The sequence below is a fragment of the Scardinius erythrophthalmus genome (genome assembly GCF_964197995.2).
Source record: "Scardinius erythrophthalmus genome assembly, chromosome: 4".
In the NCBI taxonomy this organism is placed as follows: Eukaryota; Metazoa; Chordata; class Actinopteri; order Cypriniformes; family Leuciscidae; genus Scardinius; species Scardinius erythrophthalmus.
Genome location: NC_138224.1, coordinates 14,759,605 through 14,784,683, shown reverse-complemented (window position 1 = coordinate 14,784,683; position 25,079 = coordinate 14,759,605). Strand labels below are relative to the sequence as shown.

Below are 25,079 nucleotides of genomic sequence, written 5' to 3'. Positions count from 1 at the left end.
TATTTAGTTTTATTATATTTATAAAAGAAAGATAGGCTGTACCGAGTCTTTCCGGAAAAAAACGAGCGGCTGGAGGTGTGCCGTGTGGGCGGAGTTAACTATACGTGATCATGTTGTTTACTGCTGTGCTTACACGCCGATAGCTAACAACACACAGACATTTGAAGCAGTTTTACTCACCGCCTGCGGTTCCAACGCACGACCGTGAACCCAATGTTGTTTTCGTCAACGATAACGAAATGATTTTGTTGACGCACCTTTTTTTATGACTATAACGCGACGATGGCTAGCTAAAAATGGCTCTAAGGTGACTAAAACATGACGAGACGTTTTCGAGTTTTCGTTGACGAGACGAGACGGAACGAAAATGATTATAAGTCTGACGTTCACAATGCATGTTATTTCTGCCTATTTTGCGTGAGATCTGTCTGTTTTGAGCTAAAAAGTATCATCAATGCTGCCGCTTCCTATCCTTAGGATCCTATCCTATCCTATCCATATTATGAGGCACCGGACTGGACAAAAGCGAAACGAACTGCGCGAGCGAGCGACAGTGCGCGAGAGAGAGACCGAAAGTGCGCGAGAGAGAGCGATAGCCTACGCGAGAGTGAGAGTGACCGAGTGTGTCCGAGCATTAGTTTAGTAGGTTAATTGGTACAAAGTAATATATAATTATTATATAACTTAGATTATAACATAAATTATTATTTAACTAATTATATAATAAAGCCACAATTGCCAAAGTAAGAATGTTTTTATTCCTGGCTTTTTTGGAGTAAAACAGTGATTCCACTGTTACCACTTTATCTGTGTGTAATGTTGTAGTAGCTCAAAGTTTTTTGCTGTTTAAACTGTAAACCATTCCTTTATTAGGCTACTGTGATTACTGGTGAAAAATAGCCAATGTGCTGAAATTTTAGAAGAGCATCAATTCATGGAAAAAATATAACTTGAAATATGGGGATAAAAGGTTTCTGCCCAATGCGACAATGAAGTACAGCTTGGCAGCACTGCATCTCCATCAATGAGAAAGTCTAGTTTATTATGCAAAGGTTTTAAGATTAACTGTTGTTTTATGAATTGCAACACTTGCTACGACCTGTCAAACTTAAGCCCATTTCCAATACTTTTTAACCTAAATTAAGTTGTTAAAGACTACTTTTTTTTTTTTTTTTTTTTACTAAAATTGACACACCTTTTTGCGTTTTCATCGACTAAAACTTGACTAAAACCTTTTTGTGTTTTCGTTTACTAAAACTTGACTAAAACTATCAAGTTTATAAGTGACTAAAATGTGACTAAAACTAAAAAGCATTTTCGTCCATAAGACTAAAACTAAAAGGGCTGCCAAAAACAACACTGCGTGAACCTTTATCGTTTGGACTGCTCCATCCTTAAGCATTAGACGATCTGCACATCCGGCGTCGAACTGGGCATTGTTTATAAAACAATCATCGTCGAAATGCAGGGAACAAACAAGAACACTTGCACAACTCCGTTGATGCTCTGGAAAAACAAACTCCATCCACTGGTCCCTTAACGCTGGGTTCTTTGGGAATCTGTGCAGGGTTGTCTTGTTTTTGGCAACCAAAAACACACTTCTTTGGTGACATTGTTTATTTCTTCAAGTCCTGTGACTGCAGTGCAGCCGATGACTTCCCTAAAGCCGAGCACAGCGCTTTGATGGGTGTACTGCTTTCGCTCTCTCGCTCTGGTCTACGGGTGCGCACGCGCCCTTCCGGGAGAAGTGCCCTTAGGACCCGTATAAGGAAATTCTACCGCATCTGAAGTCACACATGCCCATACTCGAAAAAAACGTTCCGAAACTTGACAAACCAGGAGGAGTATTTTTGGCACAGAAATACTCCATCAAACGTACAACTTAATTTTTGAAACTTTGTCCATGTTTAGCATGGGAATCCAACTCTTTAACAGTGTAAAAAACTCAGTATGCATGAAATAGCATTTCACCCCCCCCCCTCAACTTTATGGGATTCCCCCCCCCCCCCCCCCCCCATAAATTCCAGGGGAAATTCAAAATGCCCAGTTTAACTGAAAAATGCATTAGCATTATGAATGTTTTATTAAAACAACTATGTTTTGCTCAACATGAGAACCTTTGTAGAATGTTCTGACAACATTTTCATACCTTAATAGGAATGATATATATATATATTCCCTTTTTCCCCCAAGAAATTCTGGTGACATTCAAATTGAAGACTAAAATTTCATCTGAATATTATTTCATTATTTAATATTATGTATCCGTATTATTATTCTTTATTAGTATTATTATCTTATGAAGTTTAAAATGCACAAGTTAGACTATAGATTGCATGGACACATGTGTTTAAGGAACATATTTTAGACACAAGGAGGGTAGCATAAACTATATAAAGGATTACATATTCAGCTTAAAGGTATGTGTAAAATGCAATGTTCACTTAGCAGAGAGTTCCAATGATGATGATACTTCAAATGTGTACCATTTGTATACCACTAATATACACTGAGAAATAGTTTCTTAATGTGGAAAGTGGATTGTACCATTAGCATATACGTTCCATCTTTAAACAATGTTTTTCTACCTTAAAAGGAAGTCGAAAGTCGCTCAGTTGTGTATTTAAGCTCAATCTTACTGTACTACAGCAGAGAAACATGGAAATGCATAGACCTAACATGAATATAACATCATCTCAGAGTTTCTCTCCTGACATATAATAATAAAGATTTTTCTAGGCAAGATAACTGGTGTCCGGTCCTGTGAATCAAATAATAATGGGGAAAAGGCTTAATTCCAAGTCTACACAAATCATCCATGTTTTTGTTTTCAGAATGTTTTTCCTAGTTTGTACGAAAAACCTTTGTAGAATGTTCTGAGATTATTTTATGTTAGCTGAGAACAAACTTCAGTACAATTGTTATTAGTTATTATTATATTGCTACAGCCACCATATTTAGCGTTACATAAAGGAGAAGGTGTGGCATTTCCTTATTTCTGGTTCAGGCAGAGATCAGTTGAACTTGGGTCAAGTGGTCTATATGTACATAAAGAGCACCCAGGCTGAGAGATAGTCACACTAATTTCATTTGTACACTGCATCCCAGGCATATTTGATTAGAGAGTAAAGAAACAGTCGGCCATCCTCTGTGCCGTCTCTCACTTTAGACACCATTCACAGTTCAGTGTGTTCACAGCTCTGCAATACCCAAGTATTGAATTGAATAGAGTGACATTTTGAAATGTTACACAACATCTCTTAAGAGCTTTTTGTCCTTTAGGAGTCAATACTGATTGAATGGTAATGACCGGCCTTTGCTGAGCTATTTAGACTAGCTGTGGATGTAAAACACGTAATGATATGCACTCAATTGCGGTAGTTCTACACCATCTCCTCTTTTTGACACTATACTTGCTCTTGGAAATGCAAAAACAAATGAGTTGTTGTAAAACTGGAGAGCAGATTCCCTGAATATATCATGGGGCCAAAGGCCATTCCAAGACAAATGGAAATTCACTGGCATATTCCAGCTCATTAATTTGGTCAATTGCTTTGTACAAGATATGTGCTTCAGTGTCTGAAAGTCAGTTTTGAAAGTTTTAAGTCTGACCCTTTACTCTTGGGTGGTCTATTTCATGTAGCTTAATTTTTATTTTATTTTTCAAAAAAAAAAACAAATTAATAGAAAGGAGATGAGATAATGATGGTAGAGCGTAAGTTACATGAAACAGATTTAAACTTGCATCACCCACATGAGCACCACAGTTCAATGCCTTTCAAACAATGAGCCATGACTGACATTTAAAATTATTTAATCTTAGATAGTGTACTTTTTTGGGGCCAAGTTTGTGCCGTGTTTGTCTCTGTGGCAGGTCTTTTCGGCTTATCACTCCATGCCTTGGGGGCTGAAAAATGACATGCGATTTTCAACCCCCAGCCACCCTCCTCCCATCCCTTGTTCTCTGTTCTGTCCCATTCTCGTTTGGCTGTCAGTGTGGGATGGGCAGAAATGGCCTTTTGAGTGACACTGGTTGGCACATCATTTTGAGTGTTGGTGGGAATGGGAGCTCAAGATAAATGGTGATGCTTCCCATGATTGCCTGGCGCTTCCAGTCACCCTTCCCTCTAAAGAACTCAGGAAAAAAACAAATAACAGCTGTGCTCAATGAGAAATGTCAGACTGATGTTAAGGATACCTTTTTTTTCTTTTCTTTTTTGTTTGTTTTGCTGATTTTATAGTCCGCATTATCACAGTGAATAGACATGGTTGGAAACAATCCACCTCATAGCACTTCATGACTTTCTAATACATCGCTACATGACAAATGAAGTGTAAAGCTATGTGGTCTGAATGTCTCCGAACTTTTGCAACGTTTTCAGGCACTCATAACTCTTTCTGAGAAACTGAAGGCCATGAGAGTTGCCTTTGTCTGTCTTTCTACGTGGCTGGATTACCTTGACCCAGGAATGGGCTTTAAATGTCTTTCATCATGATCTGTCTGTGTATGTCTATGATGGATGCTTGTGTGTGTGTGTGTGTGTGTGTGTGTGTGTGTGTGTGTGTGTGTGTGTGTGTGTGTGTGTGTGTGTGTGTGTGTGTGTGTGTGTGTGTGTGTGTGTGTGTGTGTGTGTGTGTGTGTGTGTGTGTGTGTGTTGACGTGATTAGAATGTGCTACTTCTGGGAATATTTGTGGCTTAATGCAGTTTCAAATCATTTCCTACCCCTAAAAGTGTTTAGTGTAGCTTGACGGATTTTGGATGACTCCCCAGAACTGTTATTCTGCTATTCTGCCCCATAAATGCTCATATCCAGACACAACGTGACTGCAGACCCTAATTTTTTTTTTTTTTTTTTAGGATTCTGTAAGTAGAAAGTTTAAAAGCATCTATTTGAAAACTTGGAATGGATTTGGCTGCTTCTATATTCATGTTTGATCATTTTAATGGTTATTTGATTAAAAAAAGTATTCATATCAAGTATCAAAGTGCAATTGATCTTTGCTAAGTAAACTATCCCGGTCGAAAACATCCACCAATACAAATGTCTATCTATTCAGTCTTGATCCATCCTCTCCGGAAAGGAAATAATGTCTGATGTTAGCAATATTACGGATGTAGCTCAATACTCATTGATCAGGGCGCAAGGGCAGCTGTGAAAGAGATGGATTGCAGTTATTGCCGCCAATGATTTTAACAACGAGGCTGTTAGAGTCCATCCAGAAGCTCACTCAATTGTTCTGGCTTCCTCTGGTATCCCTTCATCCAATCGAATGTCTCCATTCACGCTCTGTGACTTCTCACGCTCTCATTCATTATCCCAAAGTTGTCCAACGAAAAATCATTTAAACATTTTATCCACTGCCCCTGTTAACATTCTTTCACACCACGGATCCCTTTGATCACCTCAGCTTGAGCCGTAACCATAGATACAAAGATAATTTGCACAAGTCACGTGATGCTTTTCGCCAGCCAAGTTTGCTGCTCAGCTCCTGTCGTGAAGAGAGCAGTGAATGTAGCCTGTGGAGAGGGATCAGGGGTATTGATTTCTCCACCTTCCCCCGCTGGTCTTTGGTATGTGCCGTGAGGAGATTGACAAGCTTAAGGGAGGATACGATGGAAACACTTTTATTATGATGTGACCTCATGTGTCTTCCAGCTGGACGTTAGGGATTTCAGATGAGATCTGCTGGGCTCGTCTTGAGGGTTCTTATGAATGTCTTGAAGAAAAAAAAAAGACGCTGGTCTAAAGATAATTTGACACCAGTGGAACCGCAGCAGGTTGCGGAGGTACCTCAGATGTTCTAACTGTTATCTTTGTGTTGAGACCGGCTGGAAGAGCTTGTGTCTAGGGTCCTTTCAGGATTGATTGCTCCATAAAGCCATGTAGGTCGTTTAGAGGGGACCACCACAGCTCCACGAGTCCCATCGACTAAATATTGACCTGTTCCCACAGAGGCCATGGGAGGCATTAGAATAAAGGCTTCATATGCCTTTAAAACATCCATGCGCTCCCTCTTAAGCAAATGCACGTGTACAAACAAACACTGACAGGATTTGCTTGTACAGTGCATGCAGGCACATAAATGCTCTTACAAGAGCAAGTGACGCCACTCACACAATTTCAAACTTGCACCATTCGTTTAGTGTTTGCATGAGTGTGTGTCAGGATTTGTGTGTGTGTTGTACTAAAGCTGCTTAATGCAAACTGTTCAAAATGCAGCCGCACTGGCAGACTTTAAATGGACGCCGTTTGGGAGATACTTTAATGTCGCCGCCAACATCTGCACTTAAAACTGATGTTATTTCCATTTCTTTTACCAGTGTTCCCGGTTATTTGTTTTCACCCTTCAGCAGGATGTTTCATATTAAAGGAGAACTCCGGTCAATTTTAACATTGAGCTAATTTTTTTGTAAATTTGGAGTGCTGTCAATACAGAGAACAACGGCAAAAATCGGTGTTGCCTACACCATGTTATCCTGTTATCCCCCGAAGTCCATAGTAATCGATTGTCGAGTTCACGCGCGTGATCATAGGTAACTAAACCTATGCATGTGAACTCGACAATCGATTACTATGGACTTCGACCGAAAATAGGAAGAAAATACAGGTATGTGCGCTGGCTGAAATAACATCATTTTATTATTATCTTTCACATCTACTGCAGTCAGATTCACCCGTGATCACTCTGAAGGAATCACTCACATTAGCTGTGCACTTGTAATGACACATCAAGGATGTTAAGAGGCTAAAAGCAGGTTTAAAACTTGCCCCATTGAAGTCAACAGGGTGCAAATTTTAAAAAGAGGATAACACGGTGTAGGCAACACCGATTTTTGTCGTTGTTCTCTGTATTGACAGCACTCCAAATGTACAAAAAAATGAGCTCAATGTTAAAATTGACCGGAGTTCTCCTTTAAAGTATTTAGTAATACAGATAATTAAGCTTTTTGCTACTTTCTGCTTTTTTCACAAAATCACTCCCTTATGCCTTACCATCTACTTCCATCTAGTCTTCCAAGTCATTTAGTGGCGAAACATCCTTTACCTTTAACTTCATTTGGTTTCTTGGCTTTGTTTATAATTGCTAAGGGCCTCGTTCTGATTTTTCAGGTAATGTGGAGACTGGAAAAGTTGCACTTGAGTGCTGTTGGTGCATCTGATCAACCGTGCAAATAACAAGCCCTGTTTTTGAAAGACACTGACACACATGCACAACTTTTCCTTTTATGTCAGGAGTTTGAGATGTGTGAATCAACCTAATGTACAGAGATCGTCTTCATTGACGCCAGACAGCACTGTGTTCTATTGACTATGAAACTGCTCTTTCACACACCTTTTTTTGCAAAACATTAGTTTTTGGAGTTTGAGAAGTCTATTTCATTTATTTTAGTTTTTAATAGTTTATTAGTTTTTTAATCTATAGAGGATTTTTTTCTTTACTTTTTCAGTAATAATCAGTAATCAGTGTATTATTTATATACTACTGTATTTGTTTTTAGTTTTTTGTATATTTTCAGTTTTCATTTCAATTTTAGTTTAATAATTGTATGTGCTTTTGGCATTTTTAGTTATTGTATATTTCTATTTAGAAATAGTATTACTATTTAGTACTTTAGTACTTCAACTTAAACAATTTTTTTTCAATATAAGTTAAATCACCTTATATTTTATTTCAGCTTTTTCAATTATCGATTTTTATAGTTTTAGTTAATAATGACACTGTGAGTGAAAGTGTAATACAAATATAAAGTTTGTATACAAATAAAAAGTTGCTGAATTAGGATGTCAGAAATATTTAAAACCAAGAGAAATGAGAGTAAGGTGTTATGGTTAAAAAAAACCCTCACAGATTGTCCCTTTTAAGATGCAGTTGGGCTGTGGAATTGACAGCATTCACAGGATGTGCAGCTGTAAGTTTAACTTTAAAACTTGCTTTTTTTTTTTAATAGAACAGTGTATACTTTTTACTGTAATTGACCCAGTTTACACACTTCCATTCACTCAAAATAAACTGACCTTTGGAGTTTATTAACTCTTCTCATTTCTTCCTCTCTTTGTGAGTTTTACTCTTGCTGCTGTCTGAATTCATTGACTGTCCCACTGAAACACTTTATTTAGTGCAGTGTTGGACCTTTTGGGTCAGCACTAAATTTGAGGACAGTAGACTCACACACAATGCATTACAGCATTGCTCCCTCTTTAATTTCAGCCAGTTACGTGACTGCGAGTTGGAACCTATAGCAATAATCAAACATTCTCTGCCAGCTTCCTGTCAGTCTGATGGGCGGAAGTGTCTATAGGGGTCTCTTACTGATGTATTAATTCTGCTTTCCTTTTTAGAAGAGGTTTAACAGAGCTCTCACTCTCAATCAATGGACCCTCACACGTTGGCCTTAGATTGATCCACTTAATTTAAGCTGTGTTAAAAAGAACCTTCCTTGTTTAATCTTTGCTTCTGTAGTACTGTTTTATGAGGCTTTCTTTTTATTAAAAGGCCTATTAACTGTATATTTTGCATTCCAAAATAGATCCTCCACCATTAGTGTTTCGATCCATTATTTATTTGGAAGGGACTGATCCATTTCATGGATTTAGCCTGAAACCTCGGGGGTTTTCACTGTTGTACCAGAGGTCTGTGTGTATTCACTTTTTATGCACAGTATGTGTTTAATATAACATTACACAATGGGAATGAAGCGGATACAACAAACAAATTCTGCTGCAAAAGATTAAATTGAGACTTGTTTATTCTGGACAAGGATTTATGAGGGGTAGATTGTAATACTTAGCTGTAGTTTGAGGACAACATTTTCCCAAGAAGTTCTGAAAAACCTTGATTTTCTAAATTCTACATGTGCAGTGTTCTTTTTGTGGTAGGGCCAATAATTAAATCCATTATTAGTGTGGCAGTGGTAATGACGATAAATAATCATTGAATTCATTTAGAGATTTTTTTTAATTATTATACTATACATTTCAGGTTGTATTCATTTAATTAATATACATATCCAATTATTACTATTTTGTTAATAGTAAATAATTTTTTTTTCTATCTTCTAAAAAAAGTGCAATTAAGTGCTTGGGTTAGTATTGGTCTATATTTAGTTTTAAATAAAAACAACAGAAGGTAACTAATAATATATGGATTTGTGTGCTGATCCAGGTGCGATCAGACGCAGGATTTCGGAGCATCTTAAGCACTATATATTACAAACTGTACCTTGGGGGCCATCTGGTGAATCGGCTTCCTGTTCTGGCTGACTGTCCTTCCTGTTATGCATTTACCTCACAGATGGCACCACACGGTGCTATAATTTGATGTGGTTGCTATGGTTACACAAGGTTAAGTGCCACCTCTGAACTCTATGTTGTGTGCCTCACTTAAAGGTAGGGTAGGCAGTTTGTTTTATAAACACTTTTTTTGTTATACTGGTTGAATCACTATTCACATCCTGAAGACAATCAATTATAGAAGTGGTCTAAATGTTAAAACATGTACATGTATCTTCTGTGGAAGTCTCAGGACCAAAAAATGTTCGTCCAATCATTGCATTCGGTTCGATACGATAATGCAATGTCCCACCTGCCTGTCAACATGTATTTCCATACCTCCGCGTACCCTGCACACGTCATCAGCGTGTTCAGTAAGCTATGCAGGGTTGCAGACAGACAGCTAGCCTCTCCACAATTGCCTACCCTACCTTTAATATTGTTTCACATGTTCTTTCATGGTTTTAGCATGACTAAGATGTTGCATGTGAGGTGTTTATGCATGTTTGTTTGTCTCATGGCAGTAGCTGGGGATTGCTCTGTGCCTGAGGTCTCGTGCTTGAGTAAAAGCCGCCTTGCATTTGTGTTTTCCTTTTACTTTGTTTTAGCTGTAAATATTAAAGTCACTTAGCCTGGCAAGCCAGACCTACATCAAGATGTTGGGTCTGGCAACTCACCATAGACACGACTCAATCCGAGGGGCGGGATAAATGGCTGTCTTTCAAATTCCCTCTGCACGCAATAGGACAGCGCTTCAACCAACCAGAGGGTTTTCCCAACAGCGAAGCTAGTTGATAGATTCAACTTTTGCCATATCTGGCCGGCAAAACGACGAACACATCTTCCTTTTTTTAAGAATGACTTAAGTGCCGTTCTATGCTCTTTTCTCAAAGGAAAACTTAACTCCAAGTCCTCCAGAGTCGCGGACAAAGCCGATTCGAAAGATGTTCGCCAGCAGCAGCCGCCATTCTTTGTTTTCAAGTGGCAGGTAACCGTCGCAACTCTGTCGTCATTATGTTAAGCCCGCCCCGCCTACTCTATACACGACGTGATTGGTCTGACCCAATTTAGGTTTTTGCAGCTCGAAAGTCAATGGAGAGTTGCTAGACTGCCCTGGCTGCAACATACATTTTGCTGCCGCTAGGGTGCGTCTAGATTTCTAGGCTAAAAGTCACTCACCCAAACATGCGCGCGCACACACACACACACACACAGTTTTGTCCTCATAACAGCAGTCTTCACATAGTGGAACTGGAACCTCACAGTAGTTCTGTCAACAAATGTAATAAGTGATAACACAACACACAGCTGGAACTTCAGACGATCCTGGCACAGATGAGGCAATTTCCCCCTGAACAGGGGAACACACAACACTACACTACACTACACTGCACTGCACTGGTGGTCACTATTGTTGAGTTCTGCATTCGGCTATTTCCTAAACTACAGGCACTTTTATGCCCCAGATTAATTTTTTTTTCTTCCTTTTTGTTATATGAAAGTCACAGTTGAACTGCTTTGGAAAATGTGTCATGCTTTCATCTTTTGTTTTTGCTACTTTTTAAATCCATTTCATATATATATATATATATATATAGATGTTGTTCCCATGGCCATGAACAAACTGAACCATAATTAAATAAAATATAATTTTGCCACTAACTGTTTATTTATTTGAAAATATTTTTGGTGTGTATATTGGATGCATACAATTGTAGCTATGAAATTAGTCACAGCTAGCAAAAGTAATCTTCATATCATTTCAATAAATGTTTAAATTGACATTTCCAGTTTGTTCATCACTTCAAGGAAATAAATCACTGACTCAATCAATCACAACTAGATTAAATAAACTTGTGAGTTTAGTGGTAAAAGAAAAGTAAGGTAGCTTTTGTAGTCTGCAGGACCAAAATGCCCATAGTGGCTTAAGAAACCCACATTAGTTTTCAGATTAATATATTTTTCTCACGTTTGTCTCTCCGGACCAAATCTCATTGATTCTCAGCTCGACTGTTGAAAACATGTCCGTCCTGATTGCAGCTGCTTTCACGGGGTGTAAGATATCTACTTTGGCCCTTTTAAATGATCCATAATTTAGACAATTTCGCATGAAAGAGAGCAAGAGAGATTTTTTACATATTGAGATTTGAGTTGAAATGGATGGCAGTTTTAATCGGGGTGGAACATTTGTTGCGTCAGTTATCAGTTAAAAGTGGCAATTGGAAAAAGGTTTCATTGAGCTGGATGTGTGTGTGTTTGTGATTGGCCACCTATCATGTGTTTTCCATGCTCATAATGGGTCCCATGTTTGAGAAATTGTGTTCAGACAGCATGACTGTGACTCTGTATATGTGCCCTGAAGCTTAATCAATACACACACACACACAGATACACACATTCTCCACATCTCACCCCACGAGTTTGTCATGTGTGAGCTAAGCTACTGCACACCCGGGAAAGTTCACCTTCATTGACCATCACACACTCGCATAAATAAAACTGCATGTTCTTCTACTCACAAAGCACACTGTTTTTTCAGTCTGTGTGAGCCAATAAATGAAGTGTTTGAACAGAGTTTTAAGGGGAGAGAAGTTTTTGTTATACAGATGCCTTCTATGGGCAGCATAAAACTGTTTTAATATTTTACGGTTTGTATTAATGTTTCACACACACTTCTTCTGACGTCAACACTGGATTTCTCTCCTGATTTCAGCTTGAAGCGATCTTAATAGTCATGTTATAATGGACATCAGGACAGTTTTTTGGTTATACATTAATATCAGTCATAATAATAATTTATTTTTTATTAATACTATTATTGACTCCCTTATCCCTACCAGCACTTTTTGAAGTGTTCTCAATCTTGCACTCAGACTTAAATCTACCCATTATAGTCAGTCTATCAGCCAATACTAGTGTCAGATGCCTTCCCTCACTCAGAGCAGGTATTAAAGTACCTTCACAGCAGGACATTTTATTCATAATTAGGTGTTATTATTTAATGAAAATGAAAGGAGGCATGTGCTGCTTACATATGCAAATTAATGTCACAAATTATGCTAAATCCTGTGTGTCACCTGTTTTCAAAGACTTAATGGGCTATAGTGGCACAGTCATGTCAGGATATCCTTCCTGTACTTCATGTTGGGCTTTGAGTTACAGAGCAAGAGAGAGACGCCTTCTGTAATTGGTCCATGCCATAAAATAAGATTTAAAGTCTGTGAAGGGCTTTCCGGTGATTAAAAGCAAGGGTCTTGAGAGTGTGTATATTACTCCGGGAGTGTGTTTACTGTTTGGGGATTCTGTATATCATTTGTTGGGATGCTCTCAGGCAAGGTTAAGCAGGTTGAAGCTTTAAATTAATGCAGATTTATCTATCTGTTATGAGTCTTTGCTGTATCGTCATCCTTTCTTGTGACCATCAGCTCTTAAATTTAATATCATCCCTCACCGTGACCCATCTGAAGTGGGAAGGGCCCATTTTTCCTCTAAAAGCGAGCCGCACTGGAAATCAATCTCTCTCTGTTTTAATGTTTCTCCTCTGTGCGGCATTTTTCACACTTGCAGAAGCCATTTGTGATCCAGCGGGAGCCATGTTGGCTCAAACGCTCCATCCACAGGGAGCCATAGTGGCTCTGGAAACCTCCGCTGGGAGCCATCTGGGCCAGCTATCTGAGACTCCGCCTGCTCTTTCCATGCTGGTGTTTTCCTGTTTCTGTGTAGGATGAGCGGATGTTCAATGCATCGATCAGTGTGGGCAACCAGCAAAACACGTGGTCATCCACCTACAGTCTGTCACACACCCAATTTCACTCTAGGGTCCATTATTGAGTTTGTGTTAGTGTTTTAATGAGGGGGAAAAAGAAGTGTGTTTCACATCTTCGCACTAAAACACATATTTTTAGCAAATAGCTGCTAGCATGTCCATCATGTCCATTCACCGTTTTATAATACAGCAACATTTCTGCTCATTAAGTCTGTTGCCTATGTAGGGTGGGCAGACTCTTGTTGCTCAAGTTTGGTGTAATTTTTTTCAAATAGTAAACGGGTTTCTTTTCTAGACGTTTAAAATAATATTTAAATGGCTAGCATCTATTTAAATGGCTAGCTATTTACTTGGAACCCAATGCTGCCATTTTCCTCATAACAAACTCACATAGTTGTGATTGCCAAGTATACAAGTGGGGTTTAGCGTCCCTTGCCAATTATGACCGAAACGTCACACTAACCGTCCAATCTTTCAGCATGGCTGACTCCAGAGTTACTTTATGATGGTAAATTAGTACTGCAAATGCGGTCATGCACCGCACTGGATGAACGAAAGCTTGAGCCATCAATATAGGCGTTTGAAAATCGTCTGTGATATATTTTACACGATCCCTGTGGAAAGCTTTTCTGTGATCAGGGAGCCACACTGAAACATTTTTCTCTGTTTATCCATGTTGTCTTTGTGTGTATGAGTCATGGTGTTGTGCCAGGAAAGAATACCGCAAAGATATTAATCTTTTGGTTTTGGGGCCATTCAGATTAAGCTCATGTAATTGTATATTGCTTTATTAAAGCTTTACATGAAACATTTGGCGTTTTCTCCGAATTGCAGGCGAGTGCATCGAGTTTGACCTTGTATTTGAATAAGCTGGAGATTTTAAATCTATTTACCAAGATAAAGACCATATGTTTTTCTCTCTTACTCACTCTCTCCCTCACAAAGAACTTTAAGCCTCAGAGACCCTGTGTAGCAGAATTGCAACATTTGTGTAAAGGCTATTAATATTACCTAATTTTAATTAAAATGGGTGATAAAACATAGCAGTAGCTGACACTGAAATGCATCACAACAGTTTTGGTGGGAAAATGTGTACTCACTTCCACAGCTTGTTAAAGTCACACCAAAAGGCACTAGCTATGTGACAATACATAACACTTTTGTAACAAATGTATTTATTGTTATCTATCTATTATTATAGTAAGTGTTTGACATTTTGAAAAAAATGCTTGCATGCCCTGAAATTTTTAATTTCAAGAGAAAGGCTTATTCAGTTGTCTATATACTTTTTTTTAATAAAGGTTTTTATAATTAATCACTTCCTAAAACACATTTAATGATAAAATAAACACATTGTGAATATTTATTCATGGGTCTCTAAAGGTTTAACTGTCATGGGAATAAAGCATCATGTGATGTGTTGATGACTAGGATGCATTAGAGCTGGTGGACAGATTAAACAGACACACTAAAGAGAGAATTGTGTACTATCCTGCAGCATGTGCTGCCAAAGCATGTCTAAAACCCCCTTGTCTGACATTGAGGAAGACAGCGCTCCCATCTAAAGACTTGATTATATAACGCAGGAGGCTAGCAGAGAGCCGCCCAGTCTATGATCTCTATCAGAGAGACTCATCTTCTGTGCAAAACAGTCTCTGAAATCTAAAGCATGTATGTTATGGACCAAATGTAATTGAAATTTGATGGTGGGTGCATTTAACAGTAAGTATCCACTTAGCAGCCACCAAAAACCATGCTATCAACCTCACAGAAACATGCTAAAACTACCCCGAGCACCTCAGCAAATCCAGAGCAACTCCCTGGCAGCCCCCCACTATAAACCAGCATCATTTAATAACAAAACTCTGGTTTAACATCATCAGATCATTACTAATGAAAACCTGTTTACTAGACTGGGTTCCCGCTGATCAACTCTGCACTCTGTTCTAACAGCAAAGTACACTGGGTGCGTAAAGCTGGCTGTGCCAGACCAAATACATTTAGCCCTCTGGCTAAGGCCAACCAAGATTACCGGAACATTTTGAGCATGAACCCGGCTGGAGCCATTACCTTTTGTGTGAAGAGAATTAGTTTGCCACCAACCAGGGCCAGAGTGGGAGGCTAGTTGTTTGTCCCCATAATGTGAGGTTGGTTGTCATTCTTGTGTTTAATCAAAGTGCCGATTATGCCCTCATTAAAAAGCTTTTACTCTCCCTGCGTATGCAGCCTCTGCCTCCAAAGTAATTCCCAGCAGATTTCCCAAGGGACTTCCTGGCTGAACAACCGCACTCTTAATCGTTTGACTCTTGGAGTGTCTCTTCACAACACCTGCCTGTTTCTCACAAACCTATTTCAGCAATACACACTTACACAATGTGGATGTTGCTTTTCTGATGGATCGCAATAGTTGAGGCCGATTATTTGGGGACGTACATTTTCAGTGGTGCTTGCCAAGGCAGCCTTTAAATTTTAGTATTGAAGTTTGGTGCATCCCCAAGTCATCCCTAAGCTTTTCATGACATTAAAACAGTGGAAACATCTAGGAATCAGGGTTAAAGAGACATAGCAACCACCTAGAAACACTTAGAAACCACCCAAATTGCCATGATAACAGCGTGGTAATGTTTTGAAAACTATCAGAACACATTAGTAGCCACCTAGCAATGCTGAACACCTTAGCAACTGCTTTGCAACCACTCACAAGACCCGAGCATAATTTTCTTCAGAAAATGCAAAGATCTAGTTTCTTAAGCAATCAAGTTCACTATAATCATTGTAATTAACAAGACATTGTCACTAGGTTGCTTTGATTAGAGCTTTTAGATATTCTGAGACGTCACCAAAATCTTGATGCGTCACAGTGTCGATTTCTTGCTCTGTGTTTTAGGTGTGAAGAAGCAGTGAGAGAATTCATGCTTGCATATTTTCTCTTAGTAATTGGTTAATATTTAAAATGATATTTTTTTTCCCCATCTTTCCTTCTCTCTTTCATTCTGTCTTTCTTTGAAATGCACTCTTTTTGTCCTTTCCTCCTGTCTTTGATCACTAGCCAATAAACAGCCTCAGTGCTCGGAGACAAATGTAATATATTAGCGGTGTGTGTTCCCTGGTGTCACCGCTTTAATTGAGAATGTCAGGCAGGTTAGCGCCAGGCTGAATCTCGACCTCACGTTTAATTGTGTGAGAAAGACGTGCCCAGCAGTGATGTCAGAGACAGGAAGTGTGTTTGTGTGAGTGTATGAGATGTTGCCTAAGTTGCCTGAAGAACGAGCCGTCTGGACGATCAATAGATAGCTCGGTCTCCTCCAGTGATCTGTCTATTTAAGACAAAGTCTCTTTCTCTGCCGCCACAGTAATGGAATCTCAGCTAATCCCAGATATAGTACATTAACTCACTCTTTTGCCTTTTTGTCTTTCTCTCTTTCTCCTAGGTGGAAGTGGAGGTGGAGAGCATGGATAAAGCAGGGAACTTTATTGGCTGGCTTCATATCGAGGGCGTGAATCTCTCCGTGGCTCTGGTGGAGAACGCCCTGTCTAAGGTCCACTTCACTGCTGAGAGAAGCTCCTACTACAAGAGTCTGATATCTGTGGAGGAAACCGCCAGACAGAGGAAAGAGAAGGTGAGTTTGGTGGACTTCCAGAATCTCTCATGCAGACTCAGGCTCTGTTCCAAAACCACCTAAGCAGCGTTTTAAAGCATCATTGGCGCTCTTCCGGCACACAACCTGTGCAAACACAGTAGGCAGACAGCAGTGTTATGTTGTCTTTTAAGATACCTTCTTTTGGCCCATATATAAGGCAGCACCAGAACCCTTTTAAGGCAAACCAGTTCACACTACGGCCATTTTGGCAATATTCCAGTCAGCTATTTATATTCTTAAACAAAAGGCTTACACGTTCAGCTACTATCTACTTTAACATCAGAAAGGTTCAAATCAATATTTTGTCATTGAGGCCAACCCCAGAATCCATTGCAAAAAGCACAGTTCTGGACAAGACTAAATGGTTATAAATGTATTTATTTTCAAAGACTGAAAGATTCTTTGTACTGATAATGATAAATCTAAATGAATATTGAGTATTTGACCCAATATTCATGTGCTGCATGTTTTTTTTTTTCTTTTTTTTTTTTCTCCTATGTTTAGATTATCAGATGTTAGGTTAGCAACATGCTAACAACAGATCCTGTTGGAATCAATTTTGGAATCTACAGTATGTGCGCCACACACTGTTTCAAATCAATATTTTAAGAGTTTCCATTTCATTAAGGAGGTTGCCGTAGAGGGGTATCTGCCTATGTAGACAATACAAAGCAGGGCTGCCCACTAGGTTTTGGATTGGATCTTCAGTCTTCACTCAGTCACGATCAGAAATTCAGATGTATCCTGCCTGCATCTGACTAGCAAAGAGATTCATTGCTTATTATTCCATGTATCTTCCAGCTCCACTCTGGTAATAAATATCATCTCTTTTCTGCCCAGCATGCCTTGAGCTCCTAGAGCTGTGGCCAGAGCCTGTCATCCAGTGTATATGTGAACAAAGAGAATACACAAATCTGTTGTCATGTTGCATTAGTTCAGGTAGAACAAATGGACACCAGACATCGAATAACTGTGGGAGCTGGACGAAAGGCACAGGAATGAGTATGTAGCTCAGGGGGTGCCACAGGGCTGTGTCTTTGGCACTATCAGTTTTGTTCTCTTCTCCCCACTAAGCTTTGATTGATGAAACCCTCTTCATTCCTGATCTCAATCTCTCTCTTCATTTTCATTATGGCCGAAACGGAAAGCAAAAGCTCTGGTGGACAAACAAAACTCCAAGCACCTCTTTCTTCTGTCCTCTATCCCTCATTTGGTGAGAGAGAGTGGCTCCGTGCTGATAGCAAAATGATCTACGGCCCAAGGCGATGAAGAGCCTGTTTCTGTCTTCCTTGTCAAATCTATCATTTTTTTCATCTCTCTCATATCTCTAACTCTCGCCTCTACAAAATATTGCACAAAGTCCCAAAACATATAGCCACATCTTTCTTTCAAAGACAGTGTTATCGGCTTCCATCTCCTGTGAAAATGGCGACCAATACGAAATGTGCATACATAGATCTTCCCTTCTGATTGAACATCTGTCTGGCTTAAAAAGTCAATCTTGCTTGTTTACACTCCCTTGGATGTACACACAGGCACTCGCATCTGCACACTCACTTGCACACCTCTCTGCCACAGTGTCACCTCACTGTAAACAAAGCATGGCATGTTTTGCACTGACACCTTGAGGAAAGCACAGTTTGACCCTTATTTCCTGTGCTGTCGCTTTCCCAGTGGGTCGGATTGACTCACTGGCAGTGAATCAAAGACGACAAGTTTGGTTTGTTCTGCCCCAGTCTCCTGCTCTCTGGCCCTGTGTTTGTCTGGAGGGGGCCGCCAGTACAAGGCCACCCTGATGTGAATGTGTTTGAGAGAAAACGCAGTTGCCACCCATGAACTGGACAGCTGCATTGTTCTCAAAGACTGTAGATGCTGGTTGTCGGATCTGGCCCTATCCATTCTTGAATTTCCCAGGCCCCACTGAATAATGGAGATAATTAACCCTTCAGGACCAGTGGAAGAAGAAAAGGAAAGCTGAGGGCAGTGTTTCTTTTATCTTGATGACCATCTTCTCCTCCACAGCCAGGTGTTGAAGTTTTTTGTTTACTTTTTTGTTGATGTTGATGGATGGGGAAGTGTTAAATGTTTGCCGCCTTAGGTGTCCAGTTCAGAAAGTGAATGGGTGAGGTTTCATTAAAAAGTACTTTTTATTTTTCATTGTTGGACTTTGGCATAGAATCATTGAAAGATCCAATAGTTATATTACATCTAAGTGGGCCATTTGAGGCCAGAATACTTTTATAATCTAAAGTCCCATCACGCAAGACTTTGTTGATTAGCAGAGATGTCTTAGTAAACCTTCAGTAAAACCAAAGAGTCTTACATTATATTTGTGTTTACTTGCGTGCAGAAGTAAGTTTACCTACAGCTTCCCTGTAGATTGAGGGAATCCATTTAGAAGTTCCTCAAAGCATCATGTGCAGTCACCGCTAACACTGCTCTGAAATATAAACAGTTGCTGCACAGAGTTTTTCGAACACTTCTGGTTGCCGGGCAACAGAGTTATGGCTGCTGATTAGAGAGCGGTTTATGACCCAGTGTTCACTGAGCCTACCCGCATTCTCACATTTCACAACACAGGCTATTAAAAGAGCCTTCTTGTAATTACAACACGCTAATTATGAAGCGGCAAATCTGAAGAGAAGTCAGCTTTCTGTTGAGAAATAAGGCTTTGTCATCTCAAATCTGAATTTGGTCTACTTCAGCCAGGCTCTGGCGGGCCGCCCCATGATTCTCGAAAACTGGGACAAAACCCACCACTGATTACGATCCTCCCTTAGATCATCATCCTCATCATTGTTCAAAACATCACTGAGCTTGTCCGCTGCTCCCACGGTCACTCGTTTGTCTGCTTGTTCCTGCCTTTTCTGGTATTATTAGGGCATAATTCCGTCACCGGGGGGTTGATTTGAGCTCTAATAGCCTCCCCAGGCTCTTGTGTGCTTTACAACACTCGTGACAGGGTTCCGCAGGGGTTGAGAAGGGCAACCGTCTGCTAGTGACATTTAAGCTCGATAAATTTGTACTGTGGGTGAATGCAGCTCACCTCCACGTGTCGTCCATGTGTGTCTGGACCGAGGAGGTCTATAATACTTGGAGAAAAGATGGGAGAAAATCCTTTTTATATTAAAGGGGTCATATAATGGTACATGCACTTTTACAAGTTGATTGCACTGAAATGTCTGTTGGCAGTGCCTGTACACAACCATCCTATCATGATAAAAATCCATCCAGTGGTTTTGTTTTAATCTCCTTATATGTTTGACCATCTCTGAAATCAAGCCGTTCGATATTGTGACGTCATAAGATCGTACGCCCCTCCCGCTATTGTGATTGACAGCCGTGTTTCAACACAAGACCCGCCCTGAGCGAGCTGTGACAGCCGTCGTCATAGTAGTCCGCCATTGTTGATATGCTGGAGTAGAATGGCGTCTAAGCGATTGTGGTGTTCTGTTCTTAGATGTAATAAGGAACACAGCAGTCATTTGGATGTTCCTAAATCCGAGCCGTTGAAGAAGCAGTGGCTGAGTTTTGTTTTTGAAGCGATATGCCCAAAGGATTGACGCGGGGATTCCCTCACGGGGATTCCCCACGATCGTCTGTGCTTTCATGTTTGCGCGAATCATTTCACACCAGACAGCTTCACAAACGAGAAAAAACGGATCGGTACCAACGTGTTCCTGCTGAACCTCCAGAAGATGTGAGTGTAATGTTTTATTAACCTTTATATTCGTATTTATATTAATCTTTGCGAAATTTGCAAACCTTGCTGCAGGCTTCATGATGAATGCGTCTAAGGTTTACACTCAGGGTACTTTACGGCATGTTTTCTATGTACGACGTTCTCAATATAATTCATAATCCCACGTTTATAACGAATAACACGTGGTTATTGTGTTAGATACAGTCAGAGAATGTCTAATACGGTGTACCCACAGAACAGAGGGGCGGGGTGAGCAAAGCTCATTATCATTTAAAGACACATGCACTGAAACGGCGTGCTGAAAACAGAGCTGTTTTTGACCAGGTAAAATTAGTGTTTTCTTACAATACTAATGAGAATTTTTAATTAAAGTATATTACAAACTTTTAATTTAGACCCTAAAGAATCATATTAGCTTGTACAAAAATGGCATTATATGACCCCTTTAAGAGACCTCCAAAACAATCAGGTTCTGATAAAACATCAACTGTAACATGACGACATATTTGCACATAGATTTCTCACTAATTTATTCAGTCAGAATACACCCATTTATATGTCTGTCACATGAGAAAAATGCTTTTGCAGTGGTTAAAGGAATAGTTTATCCAAAAATAAAAATTATCCCATAATTTACTCAGCCTCAAGACCTCATAGGTGTATGTGACTTTCATCTTTCACTTGAACACAATTAGAGATATATTAAATAATATCCTCGCTCATCTCAGCTTTGTAATGGCGTTGAATAGTGCCCGATTTTTTGAAGCTCCATAAAGCGCACCCAACCATCATAGAAGTAATTGTACTTGTGTTCATGAGAGAGTTAAGTTCTGGACAAAGGGTGACTTCTGACCTGACATATAACGAAGGTGTAGCGTAAGCTTAGGTGAGAATTGACTAACACGGAGGCGCAGAGGACAGAGCAAAACAAAACCCCGGTCATGAATTAAAAGTCGATATCAGAGAAGAGGAGCAATGTTCTACATCATACGTCGTCAGAGGTCACCCTTCCGCCAGAACTCGACTCTCTCTTGAACGCGTGTACATTCGTTGCCGAAAGCCAGTGATTATAGTTTATAAAGTATTAAATGTTAAGTTTTTAAAATTGTATATTTTAAAAATGTTCTTACTTAAACCCATGGCTTCGCGTCAGAAGGCATTTATTAACCCATTGGAGTCATATGGATTACTTTTTATGATGGATGCGCTTTTTGGAGCTTCTAAAACTCGGTAATTTCAATACTGGGAAGAGCCAGGATATTATTTAATATAACTCTGTGTTCATTTGAAAGAAGAAAGTCACGTACACATAGGATGGCTTGAGGTTGAGTAAATTATGGGGTAGTTTGTGGGTTAACTACGCCTTTTATGTGTACCCCTTTAATATCTGCAATGGTTTCTGAAAGAGTATTTTTGTTCATCTTTGATTTCATTTGGTTTCAGGGAATATTTTTGAGTACCAGTTTATTAGTGAGAGGTGGAACCTCTGTGCAATTTTTGTCAACACTGGAGCGCTACAGACAATCAAAATATACAAATCAAACCCAAAAGTGCCCCCTTTTTTTGCTCATTGTACGTCTCAGAGCTAGGGAGAAACCCTTTGTGCTTTAGTATAAGCTTCTGTGAGTTGGCACTTTTTACCTCCTGGCTAATCTGGAGTGAGCCAAGGATGAATGAAGGCAGTGGGAGGCTCAGGTCAGTCTAATGGAACCCGAGTTTTCAGACTTGCTTTACTACATTAATATTTAGCATGGAGATGAAAGCTCAGAGCTCGCTATCCTTTAAGATTTACATTTTGTTCATGTTGAACAATGCATTTTAATTAAAGGCCCTCTTTTAATTTCCTCTGATGGAAGTGATTTCGTTCTGAAAACTGTCTTGCCTGAACTCATGAATCTATCACAATTTATCTGTTAACAACAAAGTGGCCTAAATAAAGTTTTCACACTTTTTATATCATGTTTTATTTTAGTTCCAGAAGCAGTGGCTGTTGCCATGGCAATATTATAAAACACGACAAGATAATTACATACATGCCACAGATGAGGTTGTCTGAGTTCTTGAGAAAGTAAATGCTATTCTGAAGTTTGCAGTTTTGAGTCTGATTGAGTTTTTCCCAAACTCAGATTTTCTTCAGTCATTCATCTGAAAGTACTTTTTCAGAGGTGATTCCCTCACTTGGTTTAAATCTGTTTTAGGCTCATAATTATATTCGCATATCATTAAGAAATTATGACATGGGGGGCTGCATTGAGTAATGGATAAGAAATAAATACTGACATTCAGTGAGATTAATTTTAGTTATGTATATATTTTTTGTATGCTTTTAAATTTGTGTATACATTCATAGGATTTATTTCTTTGAAATAACATGCACTAATAAATCATCCACAGTAAGACCAGGAACATGTATTAATCAAGTAAATGGTGTCTTGACTTTTAGACCAGTTATATAGAGTAGCATATCTCCTTGTCTTTCTTTCCCACTTTTGTCATGCCTGTGCTTTGAGTTGCTCTAAATTGCATTAAGTGCCATGTAGAAATGGGGTTTGTGATTATATATGTATTTCCATTCTGTTCCTCGCTCCTATCACCACTGTCATCGTTGCCTTCTAATTTAACAAATGGAGGGCAGGCTGTGTCAGACAGGAACAACCAGAGCACTGTGGTGAATCACAGTAAGAGTTATCCAATTAGACACAGCAACTCTCCCCGGAGGCTTGCGCTAAGGCCTGCTCTGCCACAACAGGGACTTGGCCGGCTAAAGAGAGACAACAAACATGGCAAGACTGATGTCTCTGATGTAAAACATTGGCTGTAAACATCAGCATGCGTACACCGACTCCTGGGCCAATCAAATTTGAGAATGTTCGTCTGAACTATTCATGAGTTTCAGCCTAGACATTAATTAGTTATATAATGTTGCAATATACAGTGGGGAAAATAAGTATTTGAACACCCTGCTATTTTGCAAGTTCTCCCACTTGGAAATCATGGAGGGGTCTGAAATTGTCATCGTAGGTGCATGTCCACTGTGAGAGACATAATCTAAAAAAAAAAATCCAGAAATCACAAAAAATGATTTTTTAACTATTTATTTGTATGAAACAGCTGCAAATAAGTATTTGAACACCTGTCTATCAGCTAAAATTCTGACCCTCAAAGACCTGTTAGTCTGCCTTTAAAATGTCCACCTCCACTCCATTTATTATCCTAAATTAGATGCACCTGTTTGAGGTCGTTAGCTGCATAAAGACACCTGTCCACCCCATACAATCAGTAAGAATCCAACTACTAACATGGCCAAGACCAAAGAGCTGTCCAAAGACACTAGAGACAAAATTGTACACCTCCACAAGGCTGGAAAGGGCTACGGGGAAATTGCCAAGCAGCTTGGTGAAAAAAGGTCCACTGTTGGAGCAATCATTAGAAAATGGAAGAAGCTAAACATGACTGTCAATCTCCCTCGGACTGGGGCTCCATGCAAGATCTCACCTCGTGGGGTCTCAATGATCCTAAGAAAGGTGAGAAATCAGCCCAGAACTACACGGGAGGAGCTGGTCAATGACCTGAAAAGAGCTGGGATCACCGTTTCCAAGGTTACTGTTGGTAATACACTAAGACATCGTGGTTTGAAATCATGCATGGCACGGAAGGTTCCCCTGCTTAAACCAGCACATGTCAAGGCCGTCTTAAGTTTGCCAATGACCATTTGGATGATCCAGAGGAGTCATGGGAGAAAGTCATGTGGTCAGATGAGACCAAAATAGAACTTTTTGGTCATAATTCCACTAAACGTGTTTGGAGGAAGAAGAATGATGAGTACTATCCCAAGAACACCATCCCTACTGTGAAGCATGGGGGTGGTAGCATCATGCTTTGGGGGTGTTTTTCTGCACATGGGACAGGGCGACTGCACTGTATTAAGGAGAGGATGACCGGGGCCATGTATTGCGAGATTTTGGGGAACAACCTCCTTCCCTCAGTTAGAGCATTGAAGATGGGTCGAGGCTGGGTGTCCTGACAATGACCCGAAGCACACAGCCAGGATAACCAAGGAGTGGCTCTGTAAGAAGCATATCAAGGTTCTGGCATGGCCTAGCCAGTCTCCAGACCTAAACCCAATAGAGAATCTTTGGAGGGAGCTCAAACTCTGTGTTTCTCAGCGACAGCCCAGAAACCTGACTGATCTAGAGAAGATCTGTGTGGAGGAGTGGGCCAAAATCCCTCCGGCAGTGTGTGCAAACCTGGTGAAAAACTACAGGAAACGTTTGACCTCTGTAATTGCAAACAAAGGCTACTGTACCAAATATTAACATTGATTTTCTCAGGTGTTCAAATACTTATTTGCAGCTGTATCATACAAATAAATAGTTAAAAAATCATACATTGTGATTTCTGGATTTTTTTTTATAGATTATGTCTCTCACAGTGGACATGCACCTACGATGACAATTTCAGACCCCTCCATGATTTCGAAGTGGGAGAACTTGCAAAATAGCAGGGTGTTCAAATACTTATTTTCCTCACTGTATGTATATAATATATATATATATATATATATATATATATATATATAGTGGTGCTCGAAAGTTTGTGAACCCCTTGCAGAAAATGTGAATAATTTTAACAGAGGGATTGTACAAAAAATGCATGTTACTTTTTTATTTGGGACTGTCCTGAATAAAATATTTTA

At 39.6% G+C, this 25,079-nt stretch overlaps 1 protein-coding gene across 1 annotated transcript in view; it reads left to right on the top strand.

Annotated features, from left to right (window-relative positions):
• The window catches only part of snd1 (staphylococcal nuclease and tudor domain containing 1), a 179,220-nt gene that overhangs the window by 108,271 nt on the left and 45,870 nt on the right, over positions 1–25,079 (top strand). The window contains exon 17 of the mRNA XM_081362702.1: positions 16,471–16,659. Within this exon, the coding sequence (XP_081218828.1) occupies positions 16,471–16,659 (189 nt within the window). The remainder of the gene's footprint in view (positions 1–16,470; positions 16,660–25,079) is intronic.